This window comes from Labrus bergylta, chromosome 17, assembly GCF_963930695.1.
Source record: "Labrus bergylta chromosome 17, fLabBer1.1, whole genome shotgun sequence".
Classification (NCBI taxonomy): Eukaryota; Metazoa; Chordata; class Actinopteri; order Labriformes; family Labridae; genus Labrus; species Labrus bergylta.
This window is the reverse complement of record NC_089211.1, coordinates 2,497,066-2,524,630: the sequence shown is the minus strand read 5'-3', so window position 1 is coordinate 2,524,630 and position 27,565 is coordinate 2,497,066. Positions and strand designations below refer to the sequence as shown.

General features: G+C 40.1%; 1 protein-coding gene across 2 annotated transcripts in view; it reads right to left on the bottom strand.

The window, feature by feature from the left end:
* rxraa (retinoid X receptor, alpha a) overlaps positions 1–27,565 on the bottom strand; it is a 109,085-nt gene that overhangs the window by 74,183 nt on the left and 7,337 nt on the right. For both annotated transcript variants that reach the window (XM_065965931.1, XM_029276748.2), the window contains exon 2: positions 5,455–5,568. In XM_065965931.1, coding sequence (XP_065822003.1) covers positions 5,455–5,568 — 114 coding nt within the window. The remainder of the gene's footprint in view (positions 1–5,454; positions 5,569–27,565) is intronic.

Genomic DNA, 27,565 nt, shown 5'->3' with positions numbered 1-27,565 from the left:
TGTGTCTCGCAGCCACAATCACAACTGAGATATCTGGGTGAGGATGTTCATATTCATTTGTATTCATGCCACTCGCTAATTTGCCCATAGATTTCAGTTGCATACCCAACGTGCCTCACTGTGATTAACATACTGTTCTGTGTTAGGCAACAGGGGGCCTGAAGAATGAGATCTTGCTTATTCATGTTTAATTGATTTTAATAAAAAATGCAGGGTTTTTTTTCTTTTCTTTTTTACCCTCTTTCCAGTTGCAAAGGCTCACATACTGCAGAGTAAACCTCACCACGGGTCAGGATCAACTCCGAGGAGAGCTGAAAACTGTGGCAGAGAGAATTTTCACCTCATCTGCGTAAACTGCCTCCAAAGGAATATATTAGCAACAAGCTAAATATAACTTAGGATGCTACAGAAAATGAAAACGACAAATTTTTGTTTTCCTGCTTGAAGTTACACAAAAAGCTTTCTTTTTATTTAAAAAAAAAAAGACAAAGAATAATGGATACATTTTTATTATCTCAAAAATGCATTAGGTATTCAATAATTCTGCAATCCAGCTAATTTATATTGAAATGCTGTTTCCACTGCAGCGCTATGGTTCAAGTTTTAACTCATAATAAAAGCCTTTGAGAATTTGAGCTCAGTTAAAATTCAGGTTCAGTTCGCAGACCTCAACTCTACCTCCATTACACCGTGGAGATGACAATGACTACATTATAACAGGGATATGAACAATTCCTGTCTGTCCCCTGTGTCCCTGGCTGCCTGCTCGCCTTTGCTCTCCGCTGAGTTTGAGCTGTAACAATGAGATAGCATTTCACTCTGATGGTGCTGCTGGGGGATTAAAGGCTCAGGGAGTTATCAAAGGCTTAGTCGCTCTGATTTCTGGTGACCTGCCGTGGATGGCTGCCGTCACTCTGTGCCAGCATGGAGACCTCCATCTCTGCAGATGCGTCCGAGCAGTTGGTGATGTGGCAGCTAAGGGAATTCCATTGGCAGACATGATGGACATCTATTTTTTGGTATTCATTAAATAAAAGGACTGGCGAGAACATGAAAAATAATTTTGAATTTTATAATCAGGAAACAATAAAATCTAATATTAAACAACTCTTGTAATAAATGCTACTGCCCATAAAAGTCTATCAGAGTTACGCTGTTCAATACTTGTGAACAGTTGAAGAATTTTCACCAGAGTCCCCTCTGCCTTTAGATCTATGATGTGTTTTAGCAGCTTTCAGTTCAATGTTATGGTTTCATCTCCAGCATCTTCAATGTCCTGGTTCAACCCAACAGCATGAATGAACAACTTGAATGCTAGTTTTTCAAGGTCTGTTAAGTATGTAAACAAGCAAATGCATATATAGACTGTATATTGCATTTAAATATCAAATGTAGGCTTTGCAAGAGCTGAAGTAAGAAAGTAAACATTTAAATATTACAAAAGCCTTATTTCTTCATAGTACAAAAAACAGATAACAATGTTTGAAGAACATTGCCACAAAGTTCTTGTTTACAATGACTGAGTCTCTATTCTGTGCTTGGACAGAATAATGACCAGAGTTTTGCATACTATCATTGCACCAGGAAATCTTCTCCTTCAAAGTTATCAGAATCATTTCAGGAAGCAGCATTAGGAGTTTGTTTAGCTTTGAAACTTGTGCTCTTCAAAGCATGATCATTTTAGTATGAAATACAAGGGCCAATTAACTGAACAGTTCTGCAGTTCTTATCCAAGTTATGACAAACCCCAGCCTCTTCCTTTTGTAAACCCCCTTAGCATTAAGAAAAAGCAGATATTAGCTGGTTTCTGCTCAGGATGACTTTGGCTGGATGGAGTTTGTGTATTAAAAATAAACCAGTTTGAACGGGGGCCATGGCCCTTAATCAGCAGCTTGGCGTCCTCTGCCCCCTCTGGCTCCTGACCTAACAGGAAGCAGCCGGGGAGAGCGCTGACTCCAGCCAGCCAATTAGAGTGTAGGGAGCACGTAGCATGCTGAGGCTAACGAGCTCCCTCTCTGTGACCCTCCTCACCTCTGCAGGACCCCGCTATGGGAAATAGAAGAAGCTGGGAGCCACTTTAACCCCACCCCCAACCCCTATTTCTCTCTCTTAAGCCTTTTTTTGTCTCTCCAGCCCAACCTCTGGTCTCGAACCCTGCTGTGTGACCACAAGGTCTGCAAACACATGCTGCCTTGCTGCAGAGGCCCACCACATGGCTTTTTACTGCTGCACTGATGCTAAAAAAACAGAAAAACAATGAGCATGTACATGCACACACACAAGTATACTCATGCACATACACATTCCTTGCACAGAGCTGGAGCTTTGTCACTTGCACATCCCTGCAGTTTATTCTGGCCCAGTTCTATGTGGAGGGGCAATGGAGCCTCTTTCCAAGTGCTCCATGTAAATGGGTTCAAAATTAACTGGCAGGCTTTGCGAGGCAGTGAGATAATTCTGAGGCACTGTAATGAAGTGGGACTGTAGAGAACTCTAATGTGGCTTGGCTTGCGGCATAATTGCTTGTTATTTGAACAAAACACAAATAGAGAGTGATGAATTAAAAGCTCAAGGTACATTTGGTGATTTTATCTCAGCAGGTAGTGAGAAGCTTAAGGCGGCATGGTCAGATCATGATGTTGGGTATTCGGCACTCAACACAGCAACATCTAAAGCTAATAAAATAAAATAAGGAGGGCAGTAATAGTAATCTACGTCCTACATCCCCACCCCCTTTTCTCTCCAGGCAGAATTGGTCCTGTCATTTGGACCCTCCAAACACAGACCATATGTGGGGTTCAGCTCTGGCAATCAGACTGCATTGTGAAGCAGGCGGCTGAGTTCATCAGGAAAAAATTAGCCCGCCGCTCTGCAGGCCTCACTCTCATTGGCCAGTCACGCGGCCCGCTCTGTTTGAGGGCACCCCAGACATTCCTGCGGATAATCTTTTCCATTCCTCTGCTCAGCTCGGTGAGGACAGACCAAATCACAGCACAAGGCCTGCATTGTGAGGGCCTTTTCAAAAAGCCCTGTTTTCAATGCTGTCCCTCTTTTATGCTTTTCTTTCTCTCACCTCATACACCACAAATCCAAAAAGCAAAAACATTTTTCCCATCATGACTTCTTTAAGTCATAAACAAATTTGATTATTGCTTTTTTTTTTTTTTTTTTTAAATGATCTTGTGGATAAGTGAAGTCCGGGACACCATGTTTCTCACAGTCCCTTTCTCACAGCCTCTTTTCCAGTAAGAGTTTGTTTTTAAAAAGCCCAAACAATGTAAAACCGCTGTAACCAGAGCCTGGCCACATCAGTGCATGGCCTGGAGTTCAGCAGATCGCTGCTGAATACAGCTCCGCGGGCGAGGCTCACAAGCCTTCCCTGAAACCTCCTGCTTGGTCACCGCTACACGCCCCGCGTCTCTCACAGCAGCTTGTCATTGTGGCCGTATTGGGGCTGCTGGAACGACAAGATTGGAGGACAATCACACAATCTGGGGACACGGGTAGATTTATAGTAACACATTCCATAATTAGACCCATGATTATTACAGGGTCTATAAACTTTAGACTCCAGAGCGGCTGTCCAATCTCTGCAGCTATGACTTAACAGTTCTTTCCCCTCTTCTAGAAGTACACTCAGGAAGCATTTAACAAACCGCTAAACTGCTTCATCTCCCGCTCTGAAACGGCTACAAGAAAATACACTCCTCCTCTCCTTTCCCTTTGACCGTGATTCTGAGGTAGACAAAATAATCCACTGTTTCTTAAAATAGCCACAACATGAAGAGGGAAAAACCTTTGACATGCTTCGGCAAGACAACACTTCTAATCCAGATGCTCCTAATATTGTTCAGGAAACAAGTCCACCCTTACTGCAGGCTGTGACAGTAAAAGAATTTCCAATCAATCAAAGACAGCTCAGTAAAATACACATACTGAAAACTGTGCACCTCACAGATCATGCTGAAACTTGCCCTTGACAAAAAAGTATGTGCCTCTGAAAGAGAGTGGAGTGGGTCTCATCTTGTTTCAATGGAACGGTATGAAACTGTGTACTTTGCAAAAAGTTGTTTTTAGTTTTAAGAGAGAAGAAAAACATTTAAACTATTTATCAGAAACACATTAAATGAGTTATTTCTTTAGAGATATCAGAGTACAGGGTCAGTGTCCTGTGTTGAATTCTCATTTTCCAGCAACAGAATAGTTCACAAAACGAGCCAACAGCGCTAATAGAAACAGCTATTACTTCTCTCAAGGTAGTTAAAGACAACCATGTTTCTGATTCTACACAACTTCACTATTAAAAAAGAACAAATAAGACATCTTTTGTCAGACAACTTTAAAAGACTTAAATTATAGAGCCTCAAGGCAGTTTAGATATGGACGACAAAGAAAAAAAACACAAGCACTGATGCTGTTTTTTATCATCAAATATGTGATGATCTATCCCTTAGATTGAAAGAATTTTATCATTTTCAGCTTTATCTACAACTTGTGATAATTTGGTTTTGTTGCCCTGAAGACAACAGCAAATCTTTAAAGAAAAAAGGCCATTGAATTATTGCTGCAAGTACCTTTTTAAATCAATTGAACCATCAGACTGTCCAATTTCCACTTATGCAGCCGAGCACTTCACTAGTAGTTTAGAAATAATTAAATCAAGGAACTCAGAAAAGAGTCTGGTTTACCTGTAGTGGTGTGCAAAATGCAATGGAGAGGCTTTAACCCTGAGCTAATTCAAAATGAGACAAAGAGGTAAAGCACTTGGTAACTACCACACAATGTTTTTGTTCTTTTGCAATTCATTGCTTTATATAAGGGCTTCAGGGTGTATTCATAAATAAATATAAAGCTGTGCTCAAACATGTGTTTATAGTCATAACACTGAAGATTAAATGTAGCCTTAAAGTAATTAGAGGTCGAGGTCAAGGTTAGGTCATAAACTGTCCAACTGTGAAATCAAACAGCTGCTCTCATAGAGCGGTTCATATGTTTATGTGATTTTGTCTTGCTGAACGAGTCACTCTTCCTTACATAAGCACAAGCTGGTGGCAGCACTGACACTGCAGAAGGAGCGATTCTTCTGGATGAACTGATAAATGTATCAGCATGAACCACATGTTCTGCACGGATCTGCCCCCTCTTCACTGGCCACACACCAGGCAGTTCACTGCAGAACATCCGACAATGTAAGAGCATGGCTTTCAAAGGGGGCTCAGTCTTAGAGGTCCAAATTGTCAATCACTGCAAAGACATCATTAAGCCCTGTTTCATGTCTCCGACCAAAAGAGTTGAGTTGATGAGGGATGTGTGTTGGAACAGGCAATAAAATGAATGATCAAAGAAAATGTCAGAAATATTTCACTTGATTACATTTGAAAAGGGGGGGGCTGGACCCCAGGTGGGAAAGTAATGGATTAGAAGGTACATTGTTTACGTAAAAGTAAAAGTTACCTGAGGAAATGCGACGCTGATGGAGAGGACACATGCCACTGAAACAGGAACAAGCCTCTCCTGAGCGACCTCGCTGCATTGGAGGGGCCAACGAGCACTGGGGCTTCAAGAACCCTGTAATAAAAGAAAGAGAAAATAATAAGACACAGAAAGATAAGATGAACAAGAAATGGAAAAGACTTCCCGGAGATGAGATACAGAACTCTTTCCGAGCATACAACATGGTATAAAGGCCAAGTCAAGCTGAAAAAGGCAAATGCCAAAATTCGGAGTTTGCCTTTAGGGGTTTTTGTTTGAGGCTCATTGGGTAAACGGGGTAAAAAATATATATCTTCCTGCAAGCACCGTGCCAATATGAGACCCTGTTAACCTCTCACATTTACAGCTCTGTGGACTGATGGCCCTTACTCTAACCTCCTCACCGGCACCACCTTCCCGGCTCACTGCCCATGTCAGCTTGGTGGCTGCACCCAGAGGCAAGGGCTTCAGGAAGTAGAAAAGGTCCTGCATGATACTTGGTAAAGCTGGCCATGGAGGAGAGCAAAATCTGGTCAGAAACAGGGCCCACATTACCACTCCATGCAGGCAAAATGCCAGACTGGGCCGAGGTGCCTTGAGGCGCAGGACGAGGCCGCCTTACTGTCTGTCTCTGGGGTCAAGGAGGTCATTTTCAATAGGGAAGTCATTATCCGGCACAATGAAGCAACTGAGAAGCCCCCCTTTGGACCAGCATTCAACCGTCACTGACATTCTCCAGCAATGAGAAAGAACATCAAATCAAACTTCAGTTGATTGCCTAAAAATGTAAATATTTTACGTATAACAGCACTTTAGAGTTCAAATGTGGAGAGGGTAAAAAATTAGTGAATTAAAAAGAAAGTTAAAACCCCAAAATAACAAAAATAAAACAAAAGCTTTCAAATGTATGCAAAACTCTGACCCAGACTAACCCTGCCACTATTATTTCCCTAAAAACCGTAGACTTCCTGAAGAATATGAGTGACATTTCATTTCATGATTGACACTGTGGATTCAGAGAAGAAACTTCTGTGTGAACTTTACTTTTGTCTGCTTAAAGGAGGATTCTCTGTGCCTTCATCGACTTGGTAGCTCATGTGGATCACATTGGCATCGGCAGATCATTGCAAATCCAAACTTTATTCATTCCTCATGAGGACCTTTAGATTTCCGGAAAACATCAAGAAAAGCAGCCGCAGGAACCTCCCCCTCCCCCTCCTCACTGTGTTCTGAGCCCAATAAAGCCTCTTTATTGCCACCATGAAAAACATGTCACTCCGGATGAGCTCAGAAAATGACATTTAAAACAGGCGAAGGGATATTGAATTAGTTCCCCATGATAAGCTGTCTGGGATGCTGATATGTTCTGCTTATAACAGTGTGCAAGCACAGTGTGTGCATGTGCATGTGGATGTGAGAGTAGGGAAAGTTTCATGTCCGTTATTCCAAGGTTTGATTACTGGCGAGGACTGGCGAGGCAAATCAAGTCTGCACCAGAAAAAAAAAAGACAGACAGATAGACGGACTGATAGCTTCCTGAATGTCAAGAATTAAATCAAACAGACAAGGAGGACATTTTGACTTGCTCATTAAACTAGGAGTAAACATGTTTATTCCTTATACCATTTATTTAAATGTGTGCTTTGAAGGATTAAGCTATTATAGCGATCAGATGTTTCAAAATGTCAATTGACTGAGCTTGAGTCAAGACTGTGTCTGAGAGAATAAGTGGTATATTTGCTGTCAATCTAACAGCATTAGTCCACCCTAAATTCAAATAAAATACATGCTTTTACACTTAGCTTTGGAGCAAGCAATCAACTGAAATCATTACAGTATCATTTCCAAATGATGACGATGTTTGTCCTATATCTGTCTAACACAAGCATTCAAACGACATGTTGATTATATTGATGATTTTTATATAAATATATATATATATATATATATATATATATGCTGCCTCCCAGAATTAAGTCATTTAGAATTCTGAATGTAGTCCAAGTATTTTCAATTAACTGGTATACGAAAAAAAGGACAAAAATAAACTCATTCTGTCTACGACAAACACGATAGATGACGTATCATATTTGACTGTAATGTACATTATATACGCCAATTTAATATTCAATCTAGCCCTTTTTATTTTAAGCAATGAGACAAATCTAGTTTTCTTTAGACATATACACTTTTGATTATTTCATCATGTACAGCAGGATATCTATAAGAGTTATTCACTTTTCTCAAAGCAGAGAGAATTTTAAAAGTTTTAAAAAACAGTGTGCTATTGATTTAGTTTCACTGTGAATATTTTTTCTACTAAAGTTCATATTCCAACTTGAGTAAGTTTGTGCAAGAGTTTAGGCTGGACGGGTAAAATGCATGCATTTTTTGGAACATGTCTTGGAAGAATCTTGTAAAATTTTGATGCAAAAAAAGTCCCACTCAGTCTGTCTACAATACAGAACATTCCTGATTGTATAAGGAGGTTATAGGCCAAACAATGACACATGCTATAGAGCTCCGAGCTATGTCACTGAACATTAAGGCAGGAACATATGAGCCCTGCCTCCAGGACAAGTTTTACTTTTCCAAAATCAGGAGTAAACTAAGCAGACAGCAGCTGCTCAATACTGCAAGCTATCCAATATAGAATAATGTTCCCATGGGACAGAGTAATGCAACAGTTTGGTGTTCAAACGCTAGAGATCCAAGACTGAGCTAGAAAAGGAACATATAAGCATGTCCTGGAACGAGAAGCTTTACCCTTTGATATTTTCAATAAAATACAAACAGATCTCAATATGACACCAAACTCTCAAGAAATTCAACACAATCAACTGAATCAGCGAACATTCAATAGTTTGACATTGGTTAAAACATTTGAGAAACTTGGGATCTGAGGCCTTGAACATGTCTTTTTCCTGTTGGCATCATGAGTCATTTTGAGTGAAGGACTTTACTTTTCATGCCTTGATGTAAATGATGAAAGAGGCAATAACTCGGCCGTGTATCTGCAGGTTCAGGATCTGTCATAACTGATAAGGATGGTGCATGTCCTGTCATTAAAACTCCTCCTTCAGACTTCATCATGTCCTTGCCCCTACACTTTAGCAGGACCTTGATTACAGAAATGTTTGATCTTGAGCTTCACTTCTAAGCAGCATGGATCTCATTGGCTTCAATAACTGTACGATCCAATCTTCGGGGGACAGGCTCAAATATTCCCCCCACCAGCAGGCCAATCAACTTCATCCTAACAAATGATCATGGAGGATCAGAGCAATGTAAACACGCTGGGGGTTTCCTCGTTAGAGATGGGCTGCTAATGAAATCGCATCCAGCATTTACAACCTTGTGCTAATGAAGGCAAGCCTTTGAGACGGCCCACTAATGAAAGAAGGGTTTTTATTGATATAAGGCTAATAAAAGTGAGGCCTAATGACAAGGCTCTAATGAAACAAAGGTGTGTAAATTTGCCATTATGACAAAACTCACTGATAAGAGGGCACAGCTGAAGTATTTTCATTAACAGACAATTCTCATTTATCACAGATACATCAGTGAAAGTGCTTCCAGACTTTACAAGATCCCACAAACTGCAGTCTTTTGAATGAAATACATTCAATCTTTTATGAGAGTTTAAGGGATTGCAGCCGAGCTCTTTTTTAACGATTGTTTCGTGTTCCAAGTTGCCAGGGTGATCAGGCCCAAGGTCAAAGTTCACTGGGCCCTTAATGCATCTCCCAGGTGCAATAAAAAAAGCCACACACAAAAAAAGGAGTCTTTCCCACGTGGGATTCTTGGGGATTTGGTTCTGGTAGAGGATGCAAAGGGACAGGCAATCAATCGCTATGGTAACTGATGTGAATATCTTCACCTTCAGCAGTGTTGTTCTGCAGTGCTCCACATGAGGAGATGGAAACTTGAGTAAGAATGTCCAACCAACTATCACAAACGTACTAACATCCATCCCAAAAGCCTTCCTTTTGTTTTTGTCCTTGAGATATCTATTACAGTGCATATCCTGTGTCACCAATATGCCATTGCTTTGTTTTTTTTTGGTTAGACACTCCAACTCTATATGAGGTCCAAACCAGATATGACATTTTGAAAAATATTTCGCAAGTAAGTTCATAGATTAACTAGTAAACCAAAAGCAAAACAACCCTGCATTTTCTGATCAGTATGTGTCTGACATTTCAAAGACCAGACTTGGTATAGTCAATTGTCCATGCAAGTCCTACCATTACGTCAGGGGTTTGTGTTTTATGCAATTTTTCCGATCAGTATGTATGACCCTTACACTAACAATTGCCAATCTTCCAAAGCAAATGAGCGCTAAGCAATTCTACATTTTCCTCACTTGAGTAAACTCTCTATGAGACGCTAAAGACACTTTGATGCCCATCAGCTGATAATTAAACACTTCTCTTATGAACACTGCATCCTCATATCTGCTTCATCAGCAAACTGCCCCCCCCCCCGTATGATATCCATTTTGAAGAAAATAAAGCCATATTTAAACGTGCCTCTAAGCTCTTATTTATCTCAACCAGAACCAAACCTGAGAAGATCTATCACAACAACAAAGGAAATCTCATGAAGATTACTGGAGGCAATGCCTGCATGTGGATCAAACTATTATACCTGAGAGAAGAATAGCTTTGATGTATGCATGTTAATCCTTTCATTGTTGATTTTACATCTTTCTCTGCTTTACTGGATTGATTACACACCTACTTTTTGTTTTAAAAAGCTACCCTTTGAATTTGATTCCACCTAAAGTTAGACCCAATTTCTAAGACTTTGTGGGTTCCTCAGTTAGACACTGGGAGAAGGGCCAGAGCATGAGCTGACCCATCAGATGAAAAAGGACTTAAGCTTCCAAAGGTTTTTCAGGCCCTTGTATGTTGCATCATTTATGTTTTGGTACATTGTGTCAAATGTAGAATAGAATGCCTTTTATATCAAGGCACAAGTGGCTTGTTTATAGAGGAACTGACTGCTTGCCTGCTTTTCAAATTGCCCCTGCCTTGAATGAATTAGATCAACATCAGCCACCTTAGGGCTGCTTTTAGACCTAATGGAGGTTAAAACAAAATTTGCGGAAATAGATACCCACGAAGACCTTGGCTCGAAGACATAATTCTCAGTTTCAGTCACAACAAAACTCAAACCACTTGCGGCACAATTTCCTTGAACATAATGACAAGATGGTTAATGGTACGAGAAGTCTTGCTTCTCCTCCTGCTTAAAAGACAAGAAAAAAAAACAAGAATGACTAAAATCTGCAGTTTGTATGTGTTACTGAAGTTGTGAGTCACAAAACCAACCGCTGTTGAGGTCTGGACCAGCAATAAAAAGTTAACTGGACAGCTTTATTGAATGACTTATTAAGCCGCAGTGTTTTGCAAGACCTAAAGTGAAGGCGCTTTTGAAATGAACAAGAGCACCTTTCTGTAACGGCTCTTTCTTAAAAACATGCCTTCCAACTTTGTTTGAAACTGAGTGTGCACTTTCACACAACCTCAGGATAATGAAAGTGGCAGTTGCCCTGGTGTGGCATTTAAAGCTGCAAGGCATCTGCAGAAAAGGTAGAACAGACAAAGATGAACTTTGTAAGCATAATACTGTTATTTTTGTGGCAGCAGAAGTCTGTCTTTAAACTTTTCAATTCGAGCAGTGTATACAAAATAATATTTGTCTTTCAATTATTTATTATTTGTAATAGTATTTTTGAGGAACACAAAAAAAAATCAAAATTAAGATCAAACTTCAAAATGTCAACTCTCATTAGAATTTTTGAATTTCAATTAACTTATGGAAATAATAGCAAATACTCCTGATCAAACCACTAGAAACACACTTTAAGGATTTTTTTTTGATTTTTTTTAACATTTTTATACAAAAATGGAAAACCTTGTGTCAGACAAAACGTATATTACATGAGCCCTCACTAGAAGCAAGCATGTGGCTTCAAATTTAACTTAATTCTCATCAGTTAAGCTAAGTCAGTTCTGTTAAAATCACATATTTTATTTATTGGTTGTATTTGTGAATGCATGCAAAATGTGAACCATCACTGAGAAACATAATGGTTAGCAACACATCATGTGGTAAGTGGTAAGGCTTATTTAGTTAAAAGGCAGCAAAAGGGAAATCACCTCACACCCTCTCTATTTGATTCATACATGTGTGGAACTACAAAAACTACAATTGCCACCAACTGCTGCTCCACTATCCTTTTATCCCACTCAAATGGGTTATGACTACTCTTGTCACAGCCAGACAGAAGTCTGTCACTTTGTCAGAACACGTGTCCGGAGAAAACTAGCTAGAAGTGTGGTTGTGGTTGTGGCGAGATCAGCCGCTGCATTGCCCCGCCCACATGCTTCCCTTCAATACAGTTGTAATTTCTGGTGTTAACAGCCAACCCCACTACCGCTGTGAGTCACTAGATAGGTGGGAGTAGAAATCTTTAATCTTGGTTTGATTTCTTCCCATTACACACAACTTTATGACCAAACCAATTTCTACTGCTGCCAGACTAAAAGCACACCTGTACTCAGAACGGCTGTTAAAGTTGTGAAGTATTATTAGATTGCCATATTCCATGCTGAATGACAGATGAATGTGTGAAGGCTGTTTTTGCCCAGTTTCTCAGGTTTTCTTTTCCCACAGGGATGTACTGCTATTTCTCCAACCATTGTATAAAGCATTACACAGTCCATGGGGTTAGGCTTCTGTGACACCAAAGCAAGGGTTTCCGATAATTTATAACAGTCATTTATCTCACTTGCTATGACAAGATGAAGCCAGGTAGGTAACTGATGAGCAGTTGCAGGCAGGCAGGCAGGGAGGTGGGGTGAAGTGGGGGAGAAACTACTACGCTGATCTTTACAGTAGCGGTTCACATGACGGATTGTCTCCCCCCGCCAACAGCCCTTGGCAAAGTGCACACTGTCCCTTTCTCAGCTGTGAAACATCACCACAAGAAAGGCAGATAAAACTTTGTCTTATGTGCTTCTGCTAATTAATTGCAGGGGGGGTATGCATCCAATATTTCATAAGTTTCACCCCGAATTGCACTGCTTCAATCTCTTTCACAATTGCTATTTTTAGCTCTGAGTAATGGTGGCGATTGGTCGCGGTTCTGGCCTTAGTTCACGGCCTTGATTTTTCCTTGCTGACATTTAAGAGTGATCAAAGAGAATTACCTCAAGCCACTGATGTTAAAATAAAGCTGGGCCACATAGTGTGGAGATGAATGTTCTGGAGAGGGGGGATCTAATGTATCATAAGCAGAGCAAAGGCGCTCTAAGGCAGAAAGAGAGGTGTGGTGCAGCGTAGTGACCTGTGCCCCACTCACTGCCTGACAGAGTTCTCGGGGAAGGTCCCAACGCACGCTTCCTGTTGGCCTGTTAAATTGACTCCACACGCCTACGCTCCCATCTCTACAGGAGCACAGGAGTCTCCCATTAACCTCCTCCTTCTTAGCACATCTTGAATCCACGTACGGAGGATGTAAACATGTACAAACACCCAAGGACACAACAGAAGGAAGGACTTGTGCTGCCACCCACATTCTCTGTTCTCGTCTTACAAACAATTTGTTCCATAACCGAAATTCTCCAAACAAGGTTGATGCAGGCTTATGTGAAGATTTGCATTAACATGTGCTCAGTCAGCTTTTGTTGGTGTATGGCCTTCAGCACCAACTGAAAACCAAAATAAAGATCCACTCTGCAGCACAGCAAAATGTAGTGACTATGTTTTAAGGCTTTTGTTTCCCTTCCTTTTCCCAACATCAGAGCTTTTCATTCTTGTGAAAGTTTGATGACATTTTAAAAGCATGTTTAAAACAGGTATTTAACTTTGAAATAGGGGAAATTATTAATTAACAACACAGAGGCCACAAAGAGTTTACATTTTTAGATATTATGTAACATAGAAGAAAATTCAAACATTTGAGTAGCACATGCTCTGCAATGACCACCGTCTATGAAATCTGTTGCTTTTAGAATATAAGGGTTTTAGAAACTGATTCATGATCGTTGACCTGTCAGGGGAAACAGTGAATTTAAGCGTTCTATGTGAAACATTAATATGAACTGGTGTATGGTTCAAAACCTAAAACAAAAACATCTGGAGCTGCAGCTGCTCTGCTTGAGTGAGCACTTAAACCAGGACAACAATAAAACCACTCAAATTCATAATACAGGAGAGAAAGAATTACACAAGACACACCACTTTTAGGAGAGTTTTAAAAACAGGGATTAAGTGCACTCTGGCTAAAAAGCCTCTTGAACTTGGAAGGTTTAAATATGAATGGGGGGTTTTAAAACCAGTAATGCTGACTCTGGCCTGTTGACACTAAAGCTCCATTAAGGGAGAATGGTCCAGAGCATAGAGGGAAAAATGTTGACATAATCCCGTCTCTGATTCAGTATCGCTATATGACATCGAGCCAGGCTGGACCAGGAGAGAATTGGATGGGAAACGGGTGCTAACAGAGCAAAGTGAAGTTTTGGAATGAGGAGTTTGGGCCAAGATAATAAATGGAGACAACAGAGCTCTCCAACAGAATGAATCAAGCATCAACATATAAGATCTCATTTCAATGATTTAGATTAAAACTGCTGTTTTTGAGAAGGAACCATTTTTCTTACCAAATCTTGTTTTTTTTTTGTTTTTTTTGAATAAACATACTTTGTCTTGGCATCTAAACTCCAAGAAAGCCATTTATGAACAAAATTCAGCAAATCAAGACATCTATTCTCTTAATGGTAGAAACATTTTGTCATTTTTGGCTACTGTGTCAGAGGACAAAAATATTCTCATTTAGCCTGTTTCATAACTTTTGTCTATAAATATACTGTATATGTCTTTAATTACCACACAGATTATATTGATTTCCCCCAACTTTAACTGAAGTAGCTTTAGAAAAGCAAAAGCCTAATTAATCCCAAAGTCTTAAGCGAAGATTGGAAAAAAGGCCAAAGTAAGCACTGGCTAAAGATCTCAACTGGCTCTTTGGCACTTAGTATGTGTTATGTAAAAAAGATGAAATATGCCAAAGAGTCAGACTTCACTAAGCCTTTACAGTCAACAGTAACAAATCTACTCTTTAATGAGCTGATACTGAAAAAACATTCATACAAGAGTAACCATGCTTGTGATTTTCCATCCGCTGAGTACCATTTAAGAGGGTACAATAGCGTTTTCAGTGATAATGGAGCTGTCCATGCATGAGCTGGGAGCACAATACCATGCATTAAGTAGAACTGATTCATGACTTGTCCTGTGCCTTGCCTATGGTGGCGTACACCAGGATTATAGATTTTGAGAAAATACATATTCCAAGTTTTTATTTTTCTCAAAGCCTTGCCATGAAAGAAAAAGACTGCTTTATATTATTTTTATGAGCACACACATAAAAATAGGCTATAAGCACTTGTTGTTGTGACAGTAAATGGGCTGTGTGGATTCAAATATAAAATATGTAAAGTAGGGATGTTCATGTTTAGTCATCATCACCCTCTCTAGTCTGCAACAGAATTACAATTCGGTCAGACAAATTATTCACTTTTTTAAATGATGGCCCTCTATACCGGTTAAGAACTATGCTCAAACTGCAACACAGCCACACGCCACTTGCTGGGGCTGGAGCCATAAACTGGTTGTAGCACTTGTCAATGGACCTGCTCTCACCCCTCTGCTACCTGGATGTAAACAGTGAACCTTTTATATCTGAATTAAACTGTGTCAGTTTAAACTGAGGTATCAACAGCAATGCCTAGCCACATTTAGAACAGGCATTTGGATATTAACCTGCAGGGAGAACCGAAGGCCGACAGAGCTAGCACCGCTAACATTAGCCTCACTCAGCAAACCTTATATTAGATTTCTTATCCTCAGACTATTTTAAATAAATTGTACAACAGTTTGACTGTTTTTGTGAATGTTTTCTAACCTTAAGACTAGTCAGTTAGTTTGATTAAAAGTTCTGTTTAACCATTAAGAAACTTAGTCATCTCGTAACATTCCTAGTGTTAGGTCACTGGAGTGTAGCGATATCACTGGTGGAGCGAGACAGCTGAGGCAGAGGCTTGTAACTGGTTACAGTATTAGTCCAAAGCCTGAGTGATCTCTTGTGCTCTTCAGGGAGAGATACATGCCACACATACCAAGAGGCGACCACATTGTTCCACATCTGAATTTGCTCTGACAGGGACATCCACCTGTTTATTTATCTATTGTACCACCTATCCTGTTCATACATCCAGAGATCATCTATTGCAGTGGCAGAAAGTGTGCTCTTTTAAAAAATGATCAGCCTTTTCTTTCTCTGTATTCCTTTGTGACAGCAACATTTAGCTGATGACTTGTCTAGTGCTTCAACAGAAATGTCTTAAGACGAAATCTGATGACAAAGTCAAACATCTTCAATTTTAAAAAAGAGGTGACAGTTTCTCAGACTGAAACACTTTTGATGGTGACGATGCAGCTGACAAGAGCATGGTAACAGAATGAGGCCCAATTATATGACTTTTTTAAGCATTGATTGATTTTTATTTTTAGTCATGCAAGCCTTTCCAACTCCTAAATAAAGGAGAAAATAAGGAATTTGTCTCAGTTATCAGAAATCAGAGCTAAATCTGACAAGGATCCACATGTCACAGTAAAAGATAACACTTAGACGAATATTTTTGTATCTTCAAATAAAGGATGTGGCTCAATAACGTTATCGACTTAAGTTGCCAAAAGATATAAGAAGAGAACATTGTGTCAAAACTGTTTTAAGCTGTGAAACGAATTAAAGAATAAGAGTCATAAAAGCTTATTATTGGTTCCATTTTTTATTTCAATTCAGTTTTGAAAAAGGTATGAATCTGGCAAGGTGAAATGAGATTTGCTTGGAGAGAGGAGTAAAAGAAAAAGTATATCTTTCAGAAAACCAAAGAAGTCATTCAACAAACTACAAAAGAAAGTGTTGGCCTTCAGGTCAGGGCCACAGAACAGATACCTGAACAAAGCCAGGAAGAGAGCTGCTTAATAACGAAAACGAAATAAAAGCTGCTCTTATCAAGTAAGATCTGACCTGCTCAGTATTCAGTTGACATTTCAGTTATGTGGAAAAGCACCACTGTCTTCTGGGTAAAAAACCTTGAGGAAGCCAAGGATGATGAGATGACTCATGACTTCACTTTTAACCCATATTCTGCTGTCACATCACTGTCACTCTAAGAGTCAGTGTCCTTCATAAGACAGATGGATTAATTTTTGAAAATGGTTTGTACTCAGTGCTGAGTTAAGGGCAACATAGTTACAGATATTAACACACCAGGATGAGAAGAGAAATCCTTGGATCAGTCATAAAAGAGGAACAGAAATACAGACAGCAGCCAGCATGGGGGCGAACAAAAGGTAGAAGAATAGAGAAGGAAAGTAGAGGGAGAAATGAGTGAAACAGGGAGAGAGAGGAGCTTTGCAATGCTTGGATTCTGTGGGAGAAAGAGAGAGTGGGAAAGAGAATGAAGGAGAGCGAAAAAGAGGAGAGACAGGCAGAGGGAGGCGGACAAAACTAGGTCAAGTCACATGACTGGGATCGACTGCAGGCAGGATTAAATATCCTCCAGCATGTGGTCATTTACACAACAAATGTAGTTTTCATATTATAAATTATTTCTCTTCCATGGGGGATGAGGCTCAGCTGAGAGAGTGTGATGCTGCACTGCATTCTGGATTGAAGCGAGCCTTTTCAGTGAGCACAAAAACAGAGCATTAAAGACTGGAGTGAGCCGTTCCCTCTGAGACAGGAAACAAAGCGAGAGCCTGAGATAGCAGGAAAATGATCATAACAGAAGAGAACACGGTTCCAGTATGAGATAGCCCCATTGTGACAGGCTAATGGCTGTATCATGCACTGTCCATTATCCTGGGTAACAGCACAGGGAAACAGCACAGGGAAACAGTAAAAAAAAACAAAGATGTCACAATTTTCACCTTCATACAAAGTGACAGCAGAAGTGTGCTGTGATATGTGGACAGCAGAGCTGGAGGACTTAGTTGCATTTTCAGAAATTTTAAACAAGGAAATATTTAAAAATACACAAAATAAAATAGATTAATCAGGGCGTAATGCAAAGAACTGTCTGAACAAATAACATTACAGAATCTGGAACTAATCTGGACTACAGCATTATATAAGGTAACACAACTGTGTGTTATCAGGTGTTAATTTGACAGCTATTTTAGATCTAGACATAATCTTTGGATGAAAATTGGTTTTAGCCTTCAGTTTTAATCGACGATCAATAACTCAAAACAACTGAGACAAAAAGTGGTTACATTTAAGTCATTACTTTCAGTCAAAACATTTTCTCTTTATAAACTTTTCAATGACTCTAATACAGATGTCAGAAATTTGTATCAAGCGGCACTGGACTAGTGGTTAGTTTGCGCGCCCCATGTACAAAAACTGTCTCCCTGAAAACGGGCAACCAGGGGTTCAAATCCAGCCTGTGACTCATTCCAGCATGTCATTCCCTTCTCTCTCTCTCTCTCTCCCTGATTTCCGACTCTACACACTGTCCTGTTTCTCATTAAAAAAAAAGCAGAAAAAACCTAAAAATAAATCTTTAAAAACAACAACAAAAAACACTATAAAGACTTACAGTTATAATTTGGTGCAAAAAAGGCACAAAATATAACTTTAAAAAAAGTGTTAAGTAGTTTTCACTTGTGATGCTTTTAAAGGAGCCTAACAGATATGTGATTTTGAGACTGATACAGATTTTATCAAGTAAAAAATTTATCAATACGGCAGCTGATGAACTGTTAGCTTATATTAGCTTGAATGATATTGGACTTTTTCTTTCTGGAATTCTGCACTGATATGACTACACATTTAAACACTAGATGTTCAAAGAAATATTTTGATTTAGAACATTTACATAATAATAAATTGTACACAACATTAAGACACACGCGTATCTGCATGTGCTGCAGACAGGGATACGAGTAATGTGAACTACTGAGTAGGGCTGGGATTCTTTGGGAGTCTGACGATTCGATTTGATTACGATTCTTGGGGTCACGATTTGATTCAGAATCTATTTTCAATTCAAAACGATTCTGGATTCATGAAAGTCTATTTTTGAATCAGTAAATACTTCAGGATCTACTCCAGTCATCTGTGAGAGTGGCTGAATTCCTTGCTGCTCCATTTGAGTTAAAGAGCTAGCCTTAGCAACTAGCAGGGAGTGACAGATTAGTAAAAAAATTAATTGATTTTTGGAAGTTATGAATCTATTTAAAATCTCAGAAGATAAGAATCTCGATTTTTCTTTTTCCACACCTGTACTACGGAGTCGGAGCGCATCATTGTAAAAAAAAAAAAAAAAACTGTTCACAGTGGTGCAGATCACTGTCGGCTTTGGTGGATACATACTTGCATGTTTAATTGGAATATCAAATGAATGACTCTCATGTACATGTAGTATAATGCATGGTGACATGGTGAAAAAAATGTCAACGGTGCCACATCAGCATTCCCTCGCCACCCACCTGGTTCTATGAGCAGAGAAAAAACTATAGCTGCCAATCAAGCAGAGAACTACAGGCTAAGCTACTCATAAATTCAGTCAATCCCCTGGAGCCCGGCCTGTGGAATATCAATAATTCATTCACATCTGTGGTCAGCTGAGAGCGGCACACGCACACACATACAATATATATGTGTGTGGGTCTGTGTGTGTGTGTGCATGTGATTGTGAGAGAGAAAAAGAGCCGAACTGAAATCCATCAGTAGGTACTCATTCTTTCAAAAACTCAACTCTTACTGAAGACCCATCACCGGATCAAGCCAATCAATGTGATGTAATGACACCAATGACCCACAGCAACACGTGGCTCGTCTCTCCAATCAGTTTGACCCCGGGTCTTTTAGGGTCACGGAGCCCCAGCACTGTGCTTTCAGGCCACTTTGTTTCAGAGTGCAGATAAAAACCAGACAGCTGCTGCTGCAGTGTGGATCAGATCTGCAGAATAGTACAAAACAGAGTAATGGATAAAACCATGAACCAGGACCCTGCATGAACCTGTATGTGCCTAATGACTAGATTACAGGGAATGTCTTATCAATATTTGATGAATATTACAAAAACAAACTTTTTTTTTTTAAATCAGTGATGACCCTTTAATATGGTAATAATTCATTTGGAAATTTCTACTTTTTTATCTGACAAAATTCTAATATATTATGATATAATTCAAGCCATCATAGGGTGTTTTGGTAACGCACTGCCCTGTCTCCGCAGATCTGCACATCGCTGTGCGGCTGTGTGTATTCCCTGGGTTCATCATTTGTGTCCAGTATTTTTGCCTCCGTTGTAAACAATCGTTTCACTGGATTTATTAGGGGTCTTTTATGAGCTTCAATATAAAATTCAGCTGTTTACTCTAAGAGGTTTATTTAAGATTTTACTGTGTAGACCACAGGGCAAGAGCTCAAGCCCTCAGGGGAATAAAATCCAATAACTACAGCAATAAGAATCAGGTTTATTTTGATACTGTAGCAAGTACAGGTCAAGAGGTGAGGCTCATTTTGAAGGCTTGCAGCGCCCTTTCTCTAGTGAAATGTCACCAATGACATCACTGCACATCTACCTGCAGATGCCCCAAGATGCAATGAGGCAGCGAAGCAAACGGCTGCTCCAAAAATACTAAATCTGCCTTCCAGGGTTAAAACTCTTATCTCAAATAACAATTACTGACCAAGAGAGACAGACCCTCAGCTTGGCTTAGAGCTTAATAATGGTGCACGCTCTAAAAGAAGTAGTGTCCAAAAGAGCAAAGTTAATTTAGATCAAGGGACAGGGAAGTGGAAGACTAAGGTCATTCTACTGGGATGTCTGCAAACATAAAAACCTACAGGCAGAGGTGCATGGTTCCCAGAGTCGCCTGTTGTAAAGGTTGTGTGTATTACATGGGCCTCAGGCTCTGACTTTCACATTTAAGAGGAAACAAGACCCTCAATGTCAACGCTCAAATCTGAGTACAAACCCTGGGAGGGACATATCTCTTCCTATGGATGTTTTAGGAATCCAATTGGGCTGAATCACAAGTCATTAACTGTTTCTAGGATAAGTTATAACATATTTAAATGAATGCCATTATAAGCAACTTTCAAATAAACTTTTCATTTGTCAACTGAATTCTGTTTTCACTGTAAGGCTTGTAAATAGATACATACCATAGTTGTTGTAATGTGATTTCATCACTGTGTTTCTGCTAGACACAATGATGCAATAATTGAATTAGCAGCTTGATTTTAATATTTTTTTTAAACAAGCTTATTTTTTTTATCCGACCAAAAATATGAAGAAGAAAAAAGTCATCATTCCAGGTGATCAACAGTAACACTCTATCACACACCCTCATAAAGACTAACAAGATAACACTGCTCTACATGTACAACATCTCACACACTCACACACACACTGTATCACCAACATCAGCATTCCTAGAAAGGAGTGCAACTTGTCAGTTCAGCCAGGCAGAAAGATGTAGGCCAACTGCAGGGCAACATGGGAAAAAAAAGTCAGCTCAGTGTGTTCATTGAAAAAGAGACATTTGACCAACTGAAACTGCACTTCTTGTTCTTCTCACTAAGATAACTAGACGATGAGGGTTGCTGATTTTGGCATTTTCCCCTTAAATGCTCCATCAATTACAACTTTTTGTATTTCATTTCCTTATTGATTTTTGTAAACTTCATGATTAACTCTGCTTTTTTCCCCCCCTGGTTCTCACCTTTAATGTCATCTTTCTTTTTCCTTGCAAGTCTCTTTCCCCAACCCCTGCCAATCCCTCTCAACTCGTCCTTATTTCTCTCTCCTCCTCTCATCACTGCCCTTCTCCTGCCTGTGTGTACTATAGCTCTCAAGGGGGACCCGGCATCAGTAAGCCCATCAGAGGGAGACCGTGATGCATCTCTTTTGATCAGTGCAGCCGCCGCATTAGCATGTACCCCTGTGCTCTCCTGCTCTCCCCTCTGCTCTGAGTGTGCTACCTGCCTGTCAGCGCCGCCGATTAACGAGGAGCCTCGCCCAGGTAAGACAGAAGGCACCCGGAACTCATCTGAATCTTAATCGCTAATGAACACAGACTGAGGAGAGGAGAGCTTGTGATCTCTCTACAGAGACGGACAAAAGCCTTGCCGTGCATATATTATGTACTGTAACTTGAACGCAACGTCGGGCACTGAGAGTTACAAATCGACTGAAGGTGTCGATTCAATACTGAGGCTTTCTTGTTCCTCTAGGGACTCCATACCTCAAAGGGAGGCTCATGGACACTCTTTGTGCATCCTTTCAATGACAACAAATTTATAGATGAAAAGCTACATTTGTTTTTGAAATAACACAAAGGTAGCCGTGTTGTGATTTAATACAGAGGCTCTTTCATGCTATACAAGAAAGTCTGTGTAAGTTTTGTTGAAAACAAACAAAGAGGTTATTTGTCATGCTATGATTTAAAGTTTACTGTCTGAAGGAAGCAGTGGAACTCTTTTCTTGTTTTAATGCGCTTTTTATGAGGGGCTGTGTTTGGCCCAGGACCGGTCTAGGTCTGGGCCCACAGCCGGGTGCCCTCTCACTTCTGTGCCACTTAATTAGCCCGGCCCTGCACAAAGGGGAGTTGGTCACATGGGCCCAATTTGGCCCACTATAAAGTCTGCAAGGCCTCAACCTGCAGTTCTATATGGGAGTATTTACGTGCCTGCCGCACCGGGGAAAGTGACTTTGAAGATGCAGAAAACAGGACGGGGAAGAAGAAGAAGTGAAAAGAAGGAGAAAAAATAACTGAAATGAAAGGTGGGGACCCTTAAATTCCAGGGAATTTTTCCAGATGTTGCACAAATATTCTGCTGAGGCAATCCAGATGTGCTCACTCTGTTTATTCCCTCCTTCTGCTGGCTGTTCCAAGGACTTCTCTTTCTTCCCTTTCTTCTCATTCTACAACCCCTCTACCCTCCTTCCGTCAAGCAGCCCACATCAAGTGTTCCCTGATAGTGCCTTTTAAGTGAGGGCTTTAATAGCCCCCAGGGCACCTTAGCATCTACCAGGATCCTGTAATAAACATTCACTCTCATTCTGTGCAGCACATGTGTGTGTGTTTGTTAGACGACGGGAGATTAGGTGCCTTGTTTTATCGCTCTTTGGATCAATTAACAATTAACTGTTACTAACAATAGCTGCGCTGATAGGATGAGGGGGGGAAAAAGCCATGCATTGAGTGAAGCAAGACCTAAATAAAACAACATGCTTCCTGCTTTCATTTGCGAGCCTCAATACTGATCTAACTCTCTCTCTCACTCACTCTCACTCTCTTCTCTCCACCTCCATACAATCCCTGTCATGTCTGCTGAGGCTGCTCCTCTCCCACAGAGTGTGACCCAGCCACAACCTCTGACCCTCCCTCTCCCAGACAGCACGCTGATTCTCAGCTGCTTCGCACTGCTCTGCTCTAGAAACACCGGTTCATAAATAAGTGTGTCTGTGGCTCCAGCCCACCATTCACAGGCTTAGAACTACAATCGTGCTGATAAACATAATTGGAACATCAGAAAGCCCTGAACTACAAAGGTATCAGATGCAAAAATATGACAATTTCTAAGTATATGATGATAGACAACAGTGTGTAGCTTATTAGTCAAATCTAGCAAACTAGCATCACATTTATTAAGCTGTATTTTCTATTAATGTAAAGCCATGATAAAACTGGAATATCTCACAAAAGAAAGCAGTTTGTTGTTCAAAATCAGAGCTTCTCTACCATTTTTTCACCACATACATACAAACCGAGCTGCCACAAACATTAACACCCCTTATTTTAAGATGCCTCAGTGTACTGAATTAGCCTTTAAAATATAATATGCATACAGTGTGAGTAGTGTCATCCTGTTAAAAAATGTATAAAGATATGTAGCCTATATATTTTTAATTACACTACCATCACTAGGAGTGAGTACTGGGTGCTCCCTATTTAGAACATACATGTTGTAATATCAGCAAATCATACCCAAGCTGCATAAAAGCATGCATGTGCAGGCTTGTACACCCTGACACATATGCATGCCCAAGCATTCACACATACCATATCTGCTACTCACACATGCAAATGTACCAAAGATTAAACGGTTAGTCCATCAATCATGCAGTTGATCACCAGAACTTAACGTTCATCCTTTTTTATCTATCAGCCATTTGAAAGTCATTTCTCAAGAAAGTATTCCTTACGCACTCTGGTTTAAGATTTTCCAATGTTAGGAGTTGCTGCTTTTCTCTGTTTTGTGTCATCATAAACTGAATACCACACAAAGCTATAATAAAGACACTGGGCTCTGAATGTGCCAAGCTTTTTGAAAAATATCACTTTAAACGGGGTTGATAGTGATAAATAAAACAAACAAAAGAATCATCAGTAAAATAACTGGAACGTTTAGCTACAGCCACAATGTATGGCTACACACACACACACACACACACACACACACACACACACACACACACACACACACACACACACACACACACACACACACACACACACACACACACACACACACACACACACACACACACCATAAATCTCCAGCTGCACACAATCCTGCCAATTACAATCGTGTTCCGCCAACAACTCCACACTCTGATCTGTCCTGTTTAATCTGCAGCCTTCTCCTGTTTCCCATTCAAGGCTGAAACAGTAGAAAGCATCCTAAATGTGACACTTGAACTTGTCAGAGCCGTTTGTACAGGCAACTGTCAGCACTTTGGTATGTAGACGGCTGATGACAAAGACACGGCCAGCGCCTGCCTGTCTCTGTCTGTCAAGTCAACCTGGTTGGTTGCCCAACTCTCTTCTCCTTAATAGCAAAAAGAACAAGGTTTTCTTTTTTTTTATATGAGGTAGCGCTGCATGTTCACAGCATTAGAAAATCGTTAGGTTAGAGAGTCAATAAAGAAATTGCACACTATCATACAGCGATGCAAAGCCATGTGTATAATCCATTTAAAGCCATTTTCCTTGGTTGAACAATGTGAGGGTTTTCTAAGGCTAATAAGCAGGTTAACTGTTTCTATAGCCCATATGAAAGAGCATTCAACTCATGCAGCGCTTAATGAGCTTTCTGCATTCAGTCGGTCTTCTTACCTCCAATGACTAAGTAGTGGTGTTCAGTTAATAAAATAAAGAGTCCCTGCAGTCTGGTTTTATCATGGTCAAGATAGCTTTATATCGGAGCACTTTATTACGTGTTTTACTCCTTCATGTGGCAGCATTGTTTTGTATTTAATGGCTCTACTGTGTGATTTTACTGCAAACCCTGTCTGCAGAATAAATTTCCCTTTTGTTCCAATAAAATAGACTGAATGTTGTGGGCAGAGGAAGGGAGGGCACAGCCATCTAAGTACAAAATGTCACTCAGTTACAAACAGCAGGAGCAGGAATTGAACTTTTCATTAGAGTTGTTTACAGCGCTCTCTCCGAGGTGGAATGATTGGTACAGTGTGTTCATCTGTCACTATCTAGAGTAAGAGGTTCTGTGAAGCCGGTGTTGTTTTTCCAGATAGACAGCCCCTCCCCCTCTACTCTTAACACCCTTCCACCTTCCTGCCTGTCGAGAACATTCCTAAAACCAGACGGCTGCAGCAAGGTGTCTAACCATAGGTGACAAAGCCCTGCAGACTTCTGCACAGACCGTCTATACATTTGCGCATGTCTGCGAGTGTATGTGTGCGAGTGTGTGAGGAATACAGGTGTGTGTGTTTTGAGGCCGAGGGGCCACAGTCTAGGCGGATGTATGAACATGGTAGACCTGCAGGCGTCAACAAATAGTTAATCACTCATTCTGCAGGCAGAGGAAAACCCCACAGAGAACCCTATTATCTCATATATTATCTAATTTCTACAGTCTCTTTCATGCACCATCATTTATGGAAATAATGTGAGAGTCCCTACTTCTGAAGCACGAAGGTAAATATGCTTGACATTTCCATTTCTGAGATGACCTGTGTCGATCTGCTATAGTGTCACTGGGTACTACATCTAATTAGTAATACAGACTGTGAGGTAGCTCTGTAATGGATCTTCTGTTTCTCATAATTGCAGTCAGAGCCTATAATCCCAAAGCTGAGTTTAACAGGGCCACTTCCCCAAAGTTCAACTGTAATCGTTTTATGGTGAGAAGTAAATGAAAATCTAAATAAAGTTTTGAATGCACAAGATCTAGAAAGTTCCTCTCATAGAATCAAGCAAAAAACGTGTTTGATACTTGAATCAACTAAGGTCTGTTGACTTGTTGAATAACTGCTTCTACTGTCCACAGCATGGCTGATTTCAAGAAAAACACAGAACTGAAAGAGGAAGATCCTTAAACAATGTTGGTAACCAAGAACTCTTATGGAATCTAGCAAAATCTATGTTCAGATAATAAGAGATGTGTGAAAACCTGGCGTGCATTAAACAGCCGGTTTTAAACTTGTTAAACGTGTTCCAAGTCGTTATTTAACACGACTATGCTTTGATGTAGTGAAAGTATGGACTTTATCATCAGCAGTGTGATCATTTGCTGCCTTAATGGATGCTATAAATGGCAACACAAAATGATTTTCATTAGGTAAACAGATGCACTTATCAAAGGAGTGTTATCTTTTCTGTTCTTCACAGGCATGTGTAGAAATGACCTGTTGCAATGCAGCATCATATTGTTAAGGTGAGGTGCATGCACACACCTTTTAAATGCTTTGATTGGTCCCTGTACTGAAACACCAAGATATTCTTAGTATGATGCCATTTTCTCTTGAATTCGAGATTAAATCCTTAAAAAAAGGTAAAACACAAAGCATCTTAGCCATTGTCCCTGAGGTGAAGAACTGCATAAAGTAGAGAGAAGGACTTTATTGGAGCTTAGGAGTTTCTTAAGCAGAAGAGAAAATAGCTGTAGGAGGACGAATGAGGAGGAAAGATGGATCTGACTACAGCCAGCTACAGATTCTATATTATGAATTTATCAGAGCTATTACTCATAATAAATTAAGATGATTAGGTTGCAGGATAGAGCTGTGGTAACATGTTAATACTAACTTTTCATTTATCCAGTTAAAAACACTTGAAACCTATTGTGAGGCCCATGGATGAAATAGACTAAAAAACAAAAACAAAACTTTGTTTGAAATAGCAGAAGGTTACATGATGTTCATTCTGAGAACGCACCAACCAAAAACATGCCAGCTTCCTCTGGGGTAAAGGCGATACTCAGCACCTCAGGTGTATAAGTAACAAATAGTTTTCACATATGCAGGTAGCCATGACATGTGAAGTCTTGTGTTCTGTGCTCACTGTGTCTTATTGTATCACATTTTAATCACTGCTCTCTTCTGTTCTTTTACTGGGCATGAAAGCCTCTCTACTCTACTAATGTGTTCATCTCAAGAAGAAATAACAAAAAATCTGAATAGGGATTGGGATCAAATTTAAGCAGTATGAGGGACTGGTTCTCATTTTCATGCCAGTGCAAACCTCTTCCAAACTGGGTGGAAAATAAGGGATATCCATAGCAGGTTTTGGTGTATCTTGGCAAACTGCAGTAAGTCCTTTCCTCTATAAGTATAAAAACACTCTTGTCTTTTTAAGGTATATTTTGGGGCTTTATATGCCATAATTTAGAGATAGGACAGTGGACAGAGTCAGAAATGGGGGAGAGGGAGAGAGTGGTGAATGACATGCAGGAAAGGAGCCACAGGACTGTTCCGGGGTGCTAGCCTAGAGCACTACAGCCTCTGTACATGGCACCAAACCCCAAAACATCAGATTCTCTGCATGCTGTTGATCTCAAATGAAAATGCTCATCTAGAGCCGTTGTTCTTTCTGTGGTTTAAAGCTGGGTTGTTCTTGACCGGAGAGTGTCACATTTTTTTTGTTGATGACATAACTTCTGTCTGAAGGAGATCATTGTTTGCATAATCCTCTTCGAAGATTTAAAAAATAAACCTCAGTAGTGGTTTACTGTACTAAATCTTTACGTCTT